This window comes from Symphalangus syndactylus, chromosome 13 (genome assembly GCF_028878055.3).
Source record: "Symphalangus syndactylus isolate Jambi chromosome 13, NHGRI_mSymSyn1-v2.1_pri, whole genome shotgun sequence".
NCBI classification, from domain to species: Eukaryota; Metazoa; Chordata; class Mammalia; order Primates; family Hylobatidae; genus Symphalangus; species Symphalangus syndactylus.
The window spans coordinates 23,049,368-23,063,022 of record NC_072435.2 but is presented as its reverse complement, the minus strand read 5'-3'; the positions used below and the strand labels follow the sequence as shown (position 1 = coordinate 23,063,022).

The 13,655-nt window shown below is 57.1% G+C and overlaps 2 protein-coding genes across 4 annotated transcripts; one reads left to right on the top strand and one right to left on the bottom strand.

Annotated features, from left to right (window-relative positions):
- Positions 1-1,047: 1,047 nt before the first annotated feature.
- Positions 1,048-9,480, bottom strand: FIZ1 (FLT3 interacting zinc finger 1). 3 transcript variants are annotated; one of them, XM_063615361.1, is made up of 3 exons: positions 9,418-9,480; positions 6,881-7,201; positions 1,048-3,311 (listed from the first exon to the last, which is right to left on the bottom strand). In XM_063615361.1, exons 2-3 carry the CDS (start codon positions 7,163-7,165, stop codon positions 2,115-2,117), a joined length of 1,482 nt encoding a protein of 493 aa, XP_063471431.1. In that variant the 5' UTR covers positions 7,166-7,201; positions 9,418-9,480; the 3' UTR covers positions 1,048-2,114. The 3 variants fall into 3 exon arrangements, with proteins under 3 accessions (XP_063471431.1, XP_055093665.1, XP_055093666.1); XM_055237690.2 differs by lacking the exon at positions 9,418-9,480 and adding an exon at positions 7,795-8,930; XM_055237691.2 differs by lacking the exon at positions 9,418-9,480 and adding an exon at positions 8,766-8,930.
- On the top strand, positions 9,480-12,419 carry ZNF524 (zinc finger protein 524). Its single transcript, XM_055237702.2, has 2 exons — positions 9,480-9,704; positions 11,356-12,419. The coding sequence occupies exon 2, from the start codon at positions 11,394-11,396 to the stop codon at positions 12,186-12,188; it is 795 nt and encodes a 264-aa protein (XP_055093677.1). The 5' UTR covers positions 9,480-9,704; positions 11,356-11,393; the 3' UTR covers positions 12,189-12,419.
- The last annotated feature ends 1,236 nt before the right edge of the window (positions 12,420-13,655 follow it).

The following is a 13,655-nucleotide window of genomic DNA, read 5'->3' as shown; positions in this document are numbered from 1 at the left end:
TCCATTTGGGCATCCTCCTGGCCAGTCCTTGCTCACCCTTCCCCTTCAGGGCTCAGATCAAATGCCACCTCCGCCGAGAAGCCCACGTGGACCACCCCATCTAAGGTGGCAAAGAAAGTAAGATGGCCATTCCCTTTCTTACCACCCTTCCCTATTGCCTTCAGAATGCTCATGACGATCTGAAATTATTTTCTACATTTACTTGATTCCGCTTTTCTCCATGCCCGTCACCCACACGACACAACATAAACCCCAGGAGGGCCAGGATGACCCCCACAGGGAGTTCCAAAACCTGGCTCAGAATAAGCCCTCAGTACAGGAACGCAATGCAGTGTGCAGGAAATAGTCTGAAGGCACCCCCCACCCCCAAATTTCTGATGAGCGGGTCCTATTCTGGGGGTCTGGTGTAGGGTCTAAGGCAGCGTCTAAGGGGCGGGGCCTCTTCTCGGACATGCCTCTAATGAAGCAGTTTGGTTTCCAAGGGGTGTGTCTTATGATTGGTGGCTTCTAAAGGGCTTGTCTTGTTTCTAGGGGGCGTGTCTGTCTGTTGGAGGTGGATCATGTATTTAAGGGACGGGGCTCATTTTGAAACCGACTCTAATTGTATTTATTTATGAAACGGAGTTTCGCTCTGTTGCTCAGGCTGGAGTGCAGTGGTGCGATATTGGCTCACTGCAACCTCCGCCTCCCGGGTTCAAGAGATCCTCCTGCCTCAGCCTCCCAAGTAGCTGGGATTACAGATATGTGCCATCACACCCGGCTAATTTTTGTATTTTTAGTAGAAACGGGGTTTCACCATGTTGGCCAGGCATGGTCTTGAACTCCTGACCTCAGGTTATCCATCTGCCTCAGCCTCCCCAAGTGCTGGGATTACAAGCGTGAGCCACCGAGCCCGGCCTAAACCAACTCTAATTTTAAAGGTCATGTACTATTCAAAGCTTTGAAACTTCTCAGGAGAAAACGAGGACCTGTCTCTATTTAGGGGGTCTGTCCTAAGAGATTCCCCATCCCCCCCTGGGGCCAAGGATCAGAAAATGAGGCATCAGCGACTGACAGGACAAGGTTTATTGGGGGTCCTGGAAACATTGGGGAGAGGGACGAGGGGGCAAGGTCGAGGCTCACAGGGGCACCCCCTAGCCAACTGCCCCCTTCCCTTAGGGGTTGGGAGGAAGACAGAGACAGACAAACCAACAGAAATGGAGAGAAAGACCAAGGGATGCTACGGAGAGAGGGAGGGAAACCCCAGTGTCTGCCGCCACCTTCCACTCAGATGAGTTCACAGGATAAAGAATGGCGTGGACCGGTCCGCACGCTACAGGAAAAGGGAGGAGTGTCTGCCCTATTCACTCTAAGGAAGGTGGCAGGCCACAGCCTAGACCAGCCCATTCCATGTGATGGGGGTGTGTGCATATAGATCAGTCCATCCTACTGGGCAAGGGGATTTCAGGCCAGTCTATTCTAGTGTTTGGGGTGGGGAAGATCGTTAGGGTCGATCCATTCCACAGTCGGGGAGGGGGGATTCGAGGGCAGGGGGCATCTACCCTGGTCCCTCTTTCAGCACAGGGAATGAAAAAGGGGAAAGGCAGATTTCGGCTATATCCATTTTCTGGGGTCACCAGTGACTCTGGTGGGTGGCATTTGGAGGGATCTAGGAAAATTCAGGGACACGCTCCCTCCACATTCTCCAGATCAAGGTCGTTGGGAATGATGGCTCTCAGGGAATGGGGCAGTCTTCCCTTGGTGGGGGTAGGTGCCCATCTTTTATTATTAGGGCCCTCAAGATGAGAGGTACTTGTGGAGACCCATTGCTCACTGCAAAGTCCCTATGTTTTGGGGACTTAGGGCTACCCACACTCATTCCAGGGACCTCAGGCTCAGGAGTCTCTCCCTAGATTTGGGCTCCCCTGCCCCAGCTAAGGACCCTGTTTGTTTGTGGTCCCCCAGCTCCGGGGCCTGTGTAGGTTTTTGGTGGCCCCCACCTCTCCAGTCAGGGTCCCCTCATTTCAGGGCCTGCGTCTGGATTTGGAGGGCCGGGGCCTCACTCTAAGTCCTGAGGTCCCCTGGTCCAGGCCGAGTCCAGGTGGCTGGGTGGAGGGCAGGGCGCAGCCTGGCAGTCAGTCCATGCCCCGGTGCAGCTTCAGGTGCCTGGAGAGGTTGCTGAGCGTGATGAAGCCCTTGCCGCAGATGTGGCAGGGGAAGGGCCGCTCGGTGCCGTGCAGCAGCCGGTGGCGCTTGAGGTAGCACTCGTGGCGGAAGAACTTGCCGCACTCCAGGCACGGGAACGGCTTCTCGCCAGTGTGCACCAGCACGTGCCGCTCCAGGTCTCGCGGCGAGCGGAACAGCTTCTCGCACTCGGAGCAGCCGAAGATCTTCTTGCCGCGGCCGGAGCCAGACGGGGGTTCCCCGGACGCCGGCTCCCTTTCCCGGGCCGCGGTCGCCGCCTCCTCCCCGCCGCCCTCGCCGTGGCTGACCCGCCGGTGCTCCTCCAAGGCGGCCAGCGCCGCGTACAGAGCCCCGCAGTGACCGCAGCCGTAGGTGGCCGGGCCCGAGTGGGCCTCCAGGTGGCTGGCCAGGGCCGCGGCCGACGCGAAGAAGGTCCCGCAGTCGCACTGGTACAGGGTGTCTTCCGAGGGCTCGGCGGCCGCCGCAGGTGCAGGCGCCTCCCCACCGCCCTCAGGGAGCAGCCCCCCGAGCTTGGGCACGCCGCCCCCCGCGGGGCCCAGGAGCAGCCTGCCGTCCGAAGTCGGAGGAGCGTCGCCCGCCTCCGCAGCGGTGCCTTCGCCCGCCGTGTCGGGCCCTGCGCCTGCCCCCGCGGCCCAGGCCTGCGCTGGGGGTGCGCCCGGGCCCTGCAGGTCGTGCGTCAGCTTGTGCCGCTCCAGCAGCGCGGGCGCGTTGAAGTCGCGCTCGCAGCGCGGGCACTTGAAGGGCTTCACGTCGGTGTGCGCCGCCCAGTGGGCCGCCAGCTCGCGGCCGTGGTCGAATCGCCGCGCGCAGGCGCCGCACGCAAATGGGGGCAAGGAGGCCGCGGCCGCAGCTGCCGCCTCTGCCAGCCCCCAGCTGCCCAGACCCGCGCCTGCCCCCTCGGGGCCCTCTCCGCCACCGGCCCCTGCGCCCCCGCACACCGAGCAGGGCCCCACATTGCAGCAGACAGAGCAGGGCGCACTCAAGGCGGGCAGGCCAGGGCCGGGCTGCAGGGGAGAGGGGAGAACCCCACGGTGCTGGCGCTTGAGGTGGCGGCCCAGGCTGGAGCGTGAGGAGAAGCGGAGCTCGCAGACCAGGCAGCAGTAGGGTTTCTCACCAGTGTGGACGACCTAGGGGTGCGGAAGGGTACAACGTCAGGGCTGAGAAGCTAGCCCGGACAGCAGATTCCTGGAGTCCCAGAGCGTTGTGGCACAAGCTCTCTGTCACACCCACGGGGCCATGATCTAGGGAAACGCTTGTCCTATCACTCTCTGCTTGGGGTCACGGTAGATTCTTTCGGTCCTTAAAAAGTTCATGTCCTGGCTGGCCATGGTGGCTCACGCTGTAATCCCAGCACTCTGGGATTACGTAAGGGTAGGTGTTTGAGACTAGCCCAGGCAACACAGGTAAACCTTGTCTCTACAAATAATTTTAAAAACTAGCTGGACACGGCACACTCCTGTGGTCCCAGCTACCCGGGAGGCTGAGCCAAGGAGTTTGAGGCTGCAGTAAGCCGTGACCATGCCACCACATTACAGCCTGCATGACAGGGTGAGTCTGTCTCTCAAAAAAAGCAAAAACAAAAAACAAAACAAAACAAAAAACCACGATTGGGTGCGGTGGCTCACGTGTGTAATCCCAGCACTTCGGGAGGCCGAAGTAGGTGGATCATTTGAGGTCAAGAGTTCGAGACCAACCTGATCAACATGGTGAAACCCTGCCTTTACTAAAAATACAAAAATTACCCAGGCCTGGTGGCGGGCACCTGTAGTCCCAGCCACTCAGGAGGCTGAGATAGAAGAATCACTTGAACCCGGGAGGTGGAGGATGCAGTGAGCCGAGGTCATGCCACTGCACTCTAGCCTGGGTGACAGAGCAAGATTCTGTCTCAAAAAGAAAAAGAAAAAGAAATCATTATCTGTGGCCAATGGCTATACTGGACAGTGCAGCTCTAAAATGACACAACAGCCAGCCCTGGTAGGGTGTGTTTTCTCCCTTGTCAAGCCCTGCTATCCCGAGCCAGTTATCATGAGCTGAATACAGCCCTTAGGTGTGTTAGGGCAGAGAATTGATTTTGAACCAAATCCGGCTACTGCTCAGAGTCTCTCCCACTGAACGCTTTTCACACATACAGATCCAGGGAATCACTTCCAAGTCTAGGGAATCGAATCTCCCAGGAGGGAGTCCAGGAATCTGTATTTTTTTCTGAGGCATTGCCAGGCTTATGGACTGTGTAAAACTGTGCTTTAGAGAGGTTTTTTGTACTGATATTTGTCCTTGTTAAGATTTTGGAATGGCAGAGAGAGATTTGTGAGTATGGTAATGTCTTCCTGGAGGCCTGTGAGGAGAAGGGTGAGGCTGGATGAAAAAGAGTGCAGTGCTTGATTAGTAATGTCTGCCAGGGGCACAGATCTGAAGAAGGAACAGGGAGTGATGTTCATTTGCCTTTCTGGCTCCAGACTTGATGCACCTGCTGTACAGTGTGGGTGTAGGGATCTCTATCCTCTTTGTCACTAAATTTATTCTCTCTCTACTCTTTCTAACACAACAAGATTATGCTGGTCCCAGGGCCCTCGTACACGCTGTTCTCACTGCCTGGAATGCCCGCAGGTCTATTTATCTGTCAGCTCCTTGGAAACACTTCCCGGGATCTGGCCTTCTGGCTCATCAGTGATCCATTTCCACCCTCCTCCTTTAAAGCCTACGGCTCATAGCACACTTAGTGTCTACATATAACTTGAGTGTTGTCTGTCTCCCCACCAGCTAAGGACGATAAAAATAGCGACCACACTGGTTTTGCTCACAGCTGTATTTCCAGGGTCCAGCACTCTCCAGACTTCTCCTGAGCCACACTTTCTGCTTCTCCGTGCTCCAGTCACACTGGCCTTCCTCCAGTTCCTCCAAAGCCTGCTTTGCTTTCTTGAAAGTGCACATCTTGTTCCCTGGATCCAGAAAGCCTCGGACCCCAGAGGCAGATCATTCCTCACCTTTTTCTCGGGAAAACCGTCCCTGACCCCATCCCCGATCCAGACTGCTTCAGATCTCTCTTGCATTAGCCTCAGAATATGGTTATCCTCCATCCGCAGCTGTCTCGGCTGCAATCTAACATTGATTAACCTGGTTGTTCAGTTCACATCTCCTACATTTGACTCGAGGCCATACAAAGGGTGGACTGTATCTGTTTTGTTCCCTTAGCTATTTTTTTTTTCCCCAGAGAGCCTAGCACTGTACCTCAATACAGTAGGTGCTCATGAAATGGTTCAGTTGAATCACAACCTACTGGTGGGTGGGGGTGAGGCCCCTCGGGGGACTGTGACTTGTTGCATCAAGCTAAGGAGCTCCCCTTTCATCCTAAGGATCAAGGGATTTAAGCAGGGGTCACCTGTCACTCTGTGATAGATGCAGAGACTGGACGTGAGGGAGAGAGACAGGAGGGAGGAAGACCACTGAGAAAGCTGGGGCCAACATTCAGGATGTGAAGTCCTGAACCAAGGCAGATGCATGGGGACAGAGAGGACAGCCAAGTGTGAAAGACCATCGGTAGATGTCTGGTTTTCTTCACCCTGGTTGTGCAAGTGTCTGGCACATAGACAGAGTGTGACCTAGCCCGTCCCATCTTTCACCTCACCTCCTTCCGCCCCAACCCCACAGTCTCCCATGGCTTCCTGGAACACAGCACGCTCCTTCCTTCCTCAGGGCCTTTGCACTTGCTGTTCCTGCTGCCTGGAATGCTCTTCCCAGGGAGGATTCCTCACACTGCAGGTTGGCTAAAGCATCACCTGCCCTAACCTTCCCCATCCTGTCTGAAGTGGCCCATAGCTCTCCTTACTCTCACACATTGATTTGTATTTTTTGTTTGTTTGTTTGTTTGGAGACTGAGTCTCGCTCTGTTGCCCAGGTTAGACTGCAGTGGTGCAATCTCACCTCACTGCAACCTCTGCCTCCCGGGTCCAGGCGATTCTCCTGCCTCAGCCTCCCAAGTAGCTGGAATTACAGGTGCACGCCAACACGCCTGGCTAATTTTTGTATTTTTAGTAGAGATGGGGTTTCACCATGTTGTCCAGGATGGTCTCGATCTCTTGACCTCATGATCTGCCCACCTCGGCCTCCCAAAGTGCTGGGATTACAGGCGTGAGCCACTGCGCCCGGCCAGTATTTTTTTGTTTCTTAAAATTTCCTTCCTAACACTTATCTTTTTCCAGAACATTCTTGCCGGCATACTTGCTTTCTTGCTTCTTGTCTACTTGGCTACTGACCACCTCCAAAGGAAAGGAAGTTCTCTGCAGGCATGGAATTAGCTTTTGCCTTGGCAACACAGCCGTTTGGTGCAGGGAAAGCTGATAGTCTCTGAATAAAGGAATTAAGTATACACCTGATAAACCTATTTCTTAAAACGGTAAGGAAGGAAAGGATAAACACTAGATTGCAGATGCTGGTGCGTGCACGCGGGGTATTGGCAGGGAGATGGGGGGAGGAGCCTATAGATGGCGAAATTTACTATGAATGTTCCAGTTCGTGGGTTGGTGGTGCTTTCAAGGGGCAGGGTGCTTTGGTCGGGACGGAGGGACATTTTCTAACGGGAGGAGGCAGGCGCCTAGGCCTTGGGCCAGCTTCCTTTTGCCCAGAGTACAGTGGGGCGAGGGATCCCAGCGCAATCCTGACCAGGGGGGCCAGCCTGGGGCCGGCCTGTGGGACTCACCTGGTGGTGCAGCAGGCCGGTGGAATCCCGGAACCCCTTGGGGCAGGCAGAGCAGCGGTAGGGCCGCTCCCCGGTGTGCGAGCGCAGGTGGTTGGCTAGGTTGAAGCTGTGCTTGAAACCCTTGCCGCAGCGTGGACACGCGTGGGGCTTGAGCGCTGTGTGCCGGGCAAAGTGGCGCCGCAGGTCTGAGCGGTAGCGGAAGCTCTTGCCACATTCACTGCAGTGAAACGGGACCCTGGGGGCGGCAGGTGCTGGTGCTGGGGTTGGGGCGGGGACGTCATCCATGGTGGCGGGGGATACAGTGGTATGTGGGGGCTCTCTCTGGAGTAGGGGGGAGACAGAGGAGTAGGTGAGAGGGTCGGCTCCCCATCAGCCTTCTCTTCCCAGGTTCCCAGACCCACCACCTGTCCCCTGGGAGACTCTCCCGCTGCCCACCTCTCTAAGCCACTCTCGTTGTTCTTTAAAATCCTCCTACTCTCTTAGACACCCTTCTCCTGCGGCTCCACTCCTCTGGCAAAATCTTCCTAATCATTTCCCAGTCTCCTCATTCCACGGAGTGTTTTTAAGCCTCTCCCCGCTCTTCGCCAACGCGCGGCCACTCCTCTCTGTGCCCCTCCCGCTGTAATTTAAGCCTCTCCCACTCTTCCTTAAGTCTCACCTACTCCCTTCAAAGTCCCCCACAGTGTTCCCTAAGGATCTTGTATTCTTTGCCAAGCCCTTTTCCCTCCAAAAGGCCCTCCCACTCCCCTCTAAGCTCCTCCCACTCCTCTTCCAGGATGACCACTTAGCGAATGGGAGGGCAAAGATTTGGGGCTAAGCACACTGGAGTCATCCTTGCAGGGAGACCAGAATTAGTCCTGTAACATCAGATAATAAAAACTCTTCATGTGCAAAATGGGAATAGTAGTACCTACCTCATAGAGTGGTGGCGAGAATTAAGTAAAATTGTGGCAATAGATGCTACGTGCCTACTTAAGCTGGTGCACAGCAAAGACGCAACAAGTAAGCTGTTCGGATGACTATTATCCCGTAAGTTCCTCCTGGACTCCTCCTTAAGTCCTACCATGCTTGCTAAGTTACTCGACTTATCTAAGACCCTCTCACTAAGACCTACTTCCAAAACTCCACCCAATTTTTCCTTTAAAGAAGCCACATCCTTTCTAAGACTCTCCACTGGACTCCTGTCACCTTCTCAGGCCTTCTCTACGAAGTCTATTCCCATCCCCTGTAAGTCCTTTCCACATTCATTATAAAGACCTGATAGTTGCATTAAACCCCTCCAAATTACACCCTTCAACTCCAACCCCTCACTAGGCCTACCTACTTCTCTAAGCCACACCCCAGACAAACTCCATCCCTTCTACTCTAAACTCCTCCCTCCTGCTTCCTGGGCTCCGTTAACCCAACCAGCCTCAATGAGTTTCCTTCCACCCCTCAATCCAGGGCCTACCCACCATTCCTTCTGAGCCACGCCCCTTTATCAAACCCCACCTCTTTGCCTAAGCCCCTCCCACTTTCTATCCGGACTCTCCCTCCTCCACGCCCCTCCCACTTCCACTCTAAGCTCCGCCCAACTCAGGCTCCTCCCAGCCCTTGCTCCGCCCCAGCAGCCACTAGGCCCCGCCTCCTCCTCCACCCCGCAGCCTGAGGAGCGGGGGGCCCCCCCTGCCCAGTCCGCTCGAGGCCCCAGGCCCCGAGAGCCGGCCTTTTGTGCCCCTCCCCCTGCCCCTAAAAGGTGCAGCCCTGGGCGCCCGGTGGGGGGCAGGTCGGGCAGGCCCCGGGGTCAGGCGAGTCCACCTCGCTCGTACGGAGCGTTGGTCCTGGAGACCCGAGGCGGCCCCGGGAGGCCGGGGAAGTCCGTCAGCTTTCCTCTTTAATTACTTACACCTCCCTCTGGGCGCCGACATTTTGGGCAGCGGGGGCAGCGTCACTTCCACCCGGGGGGCCCCTCGACTTCCGCCTCAGCTCCCTTCCCCCGCCGTACTCCCCCTTTCTCCCGCCCTCTTGGCTCCCCTTCCTCATCCCCGCCCTTCTCCCTCTTTCCCTTTCCTTTCCCAGCCCTGGAGGTTGAAGAAGCCAGGGCGGCGCCATCTTGGGTGAGGGCAGCGGGAAGGGGCGGGTCTTAGGGACACCGACGGCGCCATACAGACTAAGGGCAAGGAGCTGAGAGCGCGGCTTCTCCATGGGGACACTAGTTGATGCTAACGTAAATGAGAGCAGATACTATTTCTTTTTTACAGCCTCGGACTCCCCCGATTAGGATGTAGTTGGACTAGAGAAAAAAAGAGAAAGCGAAGTGCGCCAACTGCAATACAGAGCTGGAAAAGACCGGCACCATCTTATGCACTTAGCCCTCCATGGGCTTCGAAGCCTGTCCGGTGCCATGTTAATTACGGGCACTGGGCAGCCATTTTCCCGCTCCTCATCGTTCGGTATCTGTCTTTCATTGGGTTACCCGACTGTGTGCTTTGTGAGAGGAAAGGCGTTTCGAGGTGGTTGGGGATGTGGTGCTGGGTTGTTTCCCACTGGGGACACACCAGGGCTGCCGGTGCGCAGGCGCGGCTTGCGGGCGTGGCCGTGACCGGTCCTTAGGACCCAGCGAGTCCCCTTTGTTTCCCGCGGGCGCGCAGGCAGGCGGGAAGGGCAGGAAGGGAGGGGCCCGGCGCTTCTCCGAGGGGGCGGGGCCGGCATTGCGCGCCGCCGCCCCCGCCTCGCCGCCGCCGAGGGGCAGGGCCCCCTCACCCCCTCCCCTTCCCACGCGCCGGCCCCGTCGCCCCCGCGCGCGCGCGCGCACTTCCGCGAGCCCCGGCGACATGCAAATGAGGTACCCGAGAGGCGGGGGGCGCAGGCGGGATGGGGGGTGTGGGGGTAGGGGAGGCCGGGCCGCGCGCTCCCGGAGCGCGCTTCCAACACCTGTTCCTGCTCCCGCGCTCGCGCCCCGCGAAACCGTCCGGGCGCGCGCGCGCAGACCCCCTTCCTGGCAGCCCCCGCCGCCTGCTTACCCGGCGCCGCTCATTGGCCGTCGCCCCCGCAGGGCCCGCCCCGCGCTTGGGCTTCGCAGCTCGGGGGCCGACGGGCGCGTCAGCACCGGGGCGAGGGGAAGGGGAGGGTCGGGGGACCAGTCTCCCCCTTTCTAACCGATCCAAAGACCAGACTCCTAGAGTTGGCTACCCCGTGGGAGCGAACCGTATGGAAAAGTGGTTGCTCCTCTCTGGACCGCAGTCTATGTGGCTGTTAAAGGGGGGGTGCAGGGGGGCTCCTGCAGCACCTGCTTCCAGCTGCACCTGTGCCTCCCCTTCCCCTCCGTTACACCCCAATCCCATGCTCCCAGTATCTGAGTGGCCGCTGGGAAGATGGTGGTGGCCTTGGTGAAGTTTATTGAGTGCTTACTATACACCAGGCAGTATTTGAGGGGTATTTGAAAGCCCATTATCACATTCGATTCTCCTGACAACCCTGCTTTATCCACTTTTCAGAGGAGGAAACTGGCAAAGTCACTTGCTAGTTATAGGTAGAACTGAATTCAAACCCAGGACTGAGCCCTCATAATGTCCTCTTTCCTCCTTGGATCTATTTGTTCTCCATTCTCTGGGACATTCGGGTCACAAGACCTGTTCCCAGTTTTGGCCCTGCCATTTACTGGCAGAGGAACTTAGGCAACTGACTTGACTTTCCTGTGCCTCAGTTTCCCCATCTGCAAAATGGGACAGATTTGCCCTATTCAGAGGGTTGATGTGAGGCTTAGCTGCTCCTGATAACAATGGCTAATGTGTCCTGAAAGCTTCTGTGTATGAACACTTTGTGGGTATTATGCTCATGGCATGTCTGGGCACGTACATAGAACTATGTGTCCCGTTTTGCAAAAGTCTTGATTAAGGCTTAGAGAAGTGAACACCTTGCCCAAGGCCACGCAGAGAGTAAAGATTTGAACGAATGATGTCTGACTCCAGGGCCCAGGCTCTTAACATCGCAGATACGTTTCCTCATCCAGGAATCATGGTTAAATATCACCTGGGACCAGTCCGTTTTTTCCACTCCGGAACCCCTTCCCCACTTCTGCCAGTCAGCAGGGAGGGATGAGAGCATTCGTGAGGCCTCTATGGCTCTGGGCTGTCCGTTTCAAGGATCACAATACTGGTCTGCACTCTCAGTTGGACTCTCTCCTCTCTGGAAGGTTTTTTTTTGAGTGGGGGGTGAGGAGGGGTGTTGCTCATGTTGATCTTGAACTTCTAGATCCAGGAGGAGAGTTAGGGAGGCATAGGGATGCCTGGTGGAGCTCAGGGAAGTGCCTATTTATCAGCTGATACAAGATCATCTTACTGTTTTACCCACCAGCATAGCTAAAATTGTGTATCTGGATGAATGTCAACCACATCTTTGTCAAGAGACTTGGAGAGAGGGATGGGCGAGGTGTTGGGGGACACAGGGGTGCTCTAGGCCCTGTGAGCACTGACTCTGCCCCTCTCTCCTCTTAGCTGGCTCCAGTGCCCAGACCCAAGCCCCCCACTGCTCAATGGACACCCCCAGCCCAGACCCGTTGCCTTCGCCTTTGCCCGGGGAGGAAGAGAAACCTCTGGCCTTACCTCCTCCTGTTCCCCGGGGCCGCCGAGGCCGTCGTCCTGGGGGAGCCACCTCCTCAAATCGGACACTCAAGGCCTCCCTCCCTCGCAAGCGGGGCCGCCCCCCCAAGTCAGGGCAGGAGCCCCCACTGGTGCAGGTGCAGGGGGTGACAGCCCCAGTAGGCAGCAGTGGCGGGAGCGACCTCCTCCTGATAGATGATCAGGGTGTGCCCTATACGGTCTCTGAAGGGTCAGCGGCTGGGCCTGAGGGCTCCGGCCCCAGGAAGGCCCCACACTTCTGCCCGGTGTGCCTGCGGGCCTTCCCCTACCTCTCCGACCTGGAGCGCCACAGCATCTCGCACTCAGAGCTGAAGCCGCATCAGTGCAAGGTTTGCGGCAAGACCTTCAAGCGCTCCAGCCACCTGCGGCGGCACTGCAACATCCATGCCGGCCTGCGGCCCTTCCGCTGCCCGCTGTGCCCCCGCCGCTTCCGAGAGGCGGGCGAGCTGGCGCACCACCACCGTGTGCACTCGGGGGAGCGCCCGTACCAGTGTCCCATCTGCCGGCTGCGCTTTACAGAGGCCAACACGCTCCGGCGCCATGCCAAGCGCAAGCACCCGGAGGCCATGGGGGTACCCCTGTGTGCACCAGATCCAGGGTCTGAACCGCCGTGGGACGAGGAGGGCATCCCGGCCACAGCAGGGGCCGAGGAGGAGGAGGAGACAGAGGGGAAGGGGGAGCCGGCCTGACCCACACTCCCGGCCATCGCTCCCTGGGCCAGGTTTAGAGCAGGGAGTTTGGCTGGTGCTGGGCCTGGGCCAGGGGGCCGAGACACCCTTGTTTCTGGTGGTCTTCCCGTTGTGGGAGCAGGTGCAGGGTGGAGACCTAAACTTATGGGTCCAGCTGCCTTCAGACCCCCTCCCCCAGACTAACAGACCCTTGGAGGCAGGGGCTGTGGAAATAAATCTCTGCCTGCTGGCTGCCTGTGTGTGTTCCGTGCCGGGATGCCATCCTCTCCTGCCTTCAAATGTTCTTCCTCGGCTACACCGTCCTGTCGGGAGTGCGGGGAATTGGAGAGGACCCCACTTCCTGTGCCTCATGAGCGTGGTGCTCGCCAAAGAATGGTTTTGGGGGGAACCTTGGCCCCTTCCCCGTCTCCATCAGACCCCAAAGTCCAGTGGTCCCTCGGAGTCCGCGGGGAATTGGTTCCACGAACCTTGCAGATACCAAGATCCGGGCATATTCAAGTCCAGCAGTGGGCCCAGCGGAACCCACGGATGTAGGAAAATCCGCCCTCCGTATACTGTGTGTTCCATCGGTGTTTGGGTGAAAAAAAGTCTGCCTCTCAGTGGACCTGCAGGTCAAACCCGTGTTGTCCAAGGGTCAGCTGTATTCCCAGTACACATCCAATCTAACTAAAACATTGAATCTTCCATGCAGACCTGACCCCAGGTCCCACCGCCTCTATGCTAGCCAATTCCCAGAAATTCTGCAGCCATTTTGCCCCACCTCCTTGTCCTGAGGACCTACTGTTCGGAAGGAAAAATTAAGACAAAGGTATGAGCAGGACTGACAGTCTGGGTAAGGTTTAGAAATACGGGGTGTGGCTTGGGGCGGGGCTAATGAGCCAGGGGTGGGGCTGAGGCTGCGGGGCAGTTAGGCGGGGAACTGGGGCGGGGGCTTAGAAGAGGATTAGAGTTGGGTGGGGCTTAAAGAGGTTTAGAGGTTGGTCCGCATAAAGTGAGAGCGGTTTAAAGAGAATGGATAGAGTTGATCTAATAGAGAGTAGGGGCTTGGAGCTGGGGAAGAACAGGAGGAACTGAGTGAGAGTGGGGCAAGGAGGACGGATTTTTTTTTTTTTTTTTTTGAGACAGGGTCTCGCTCTGTCATCCAGGCTGGAGTGCAGTGGCCCGATCACCTCTCACTGCAGCCTCAACCTGCTATGCTCAAGCGACCCTCCCACTTCAGCCTCTAGAGTAGCTGAGACTACAGACGCGCGCCAGCATATTTAGCTATTTTTTTTTTTTTTTGAGACAGGGTCTTGCTGTTGTCCAGTCTGGACTGCAGTAGCGCGATCTGGCTCACTGCAATCTCTGCCTCCCGGGTTCAAGCAATTCTCTCCCTCAGCCTCCCGAGTAGCTGGAATTACAGGCACCTATCACCACGCCTGGCTAATTTTTGTATTTTTAGTAGAGACAGGGTTTCACCATCTTGGC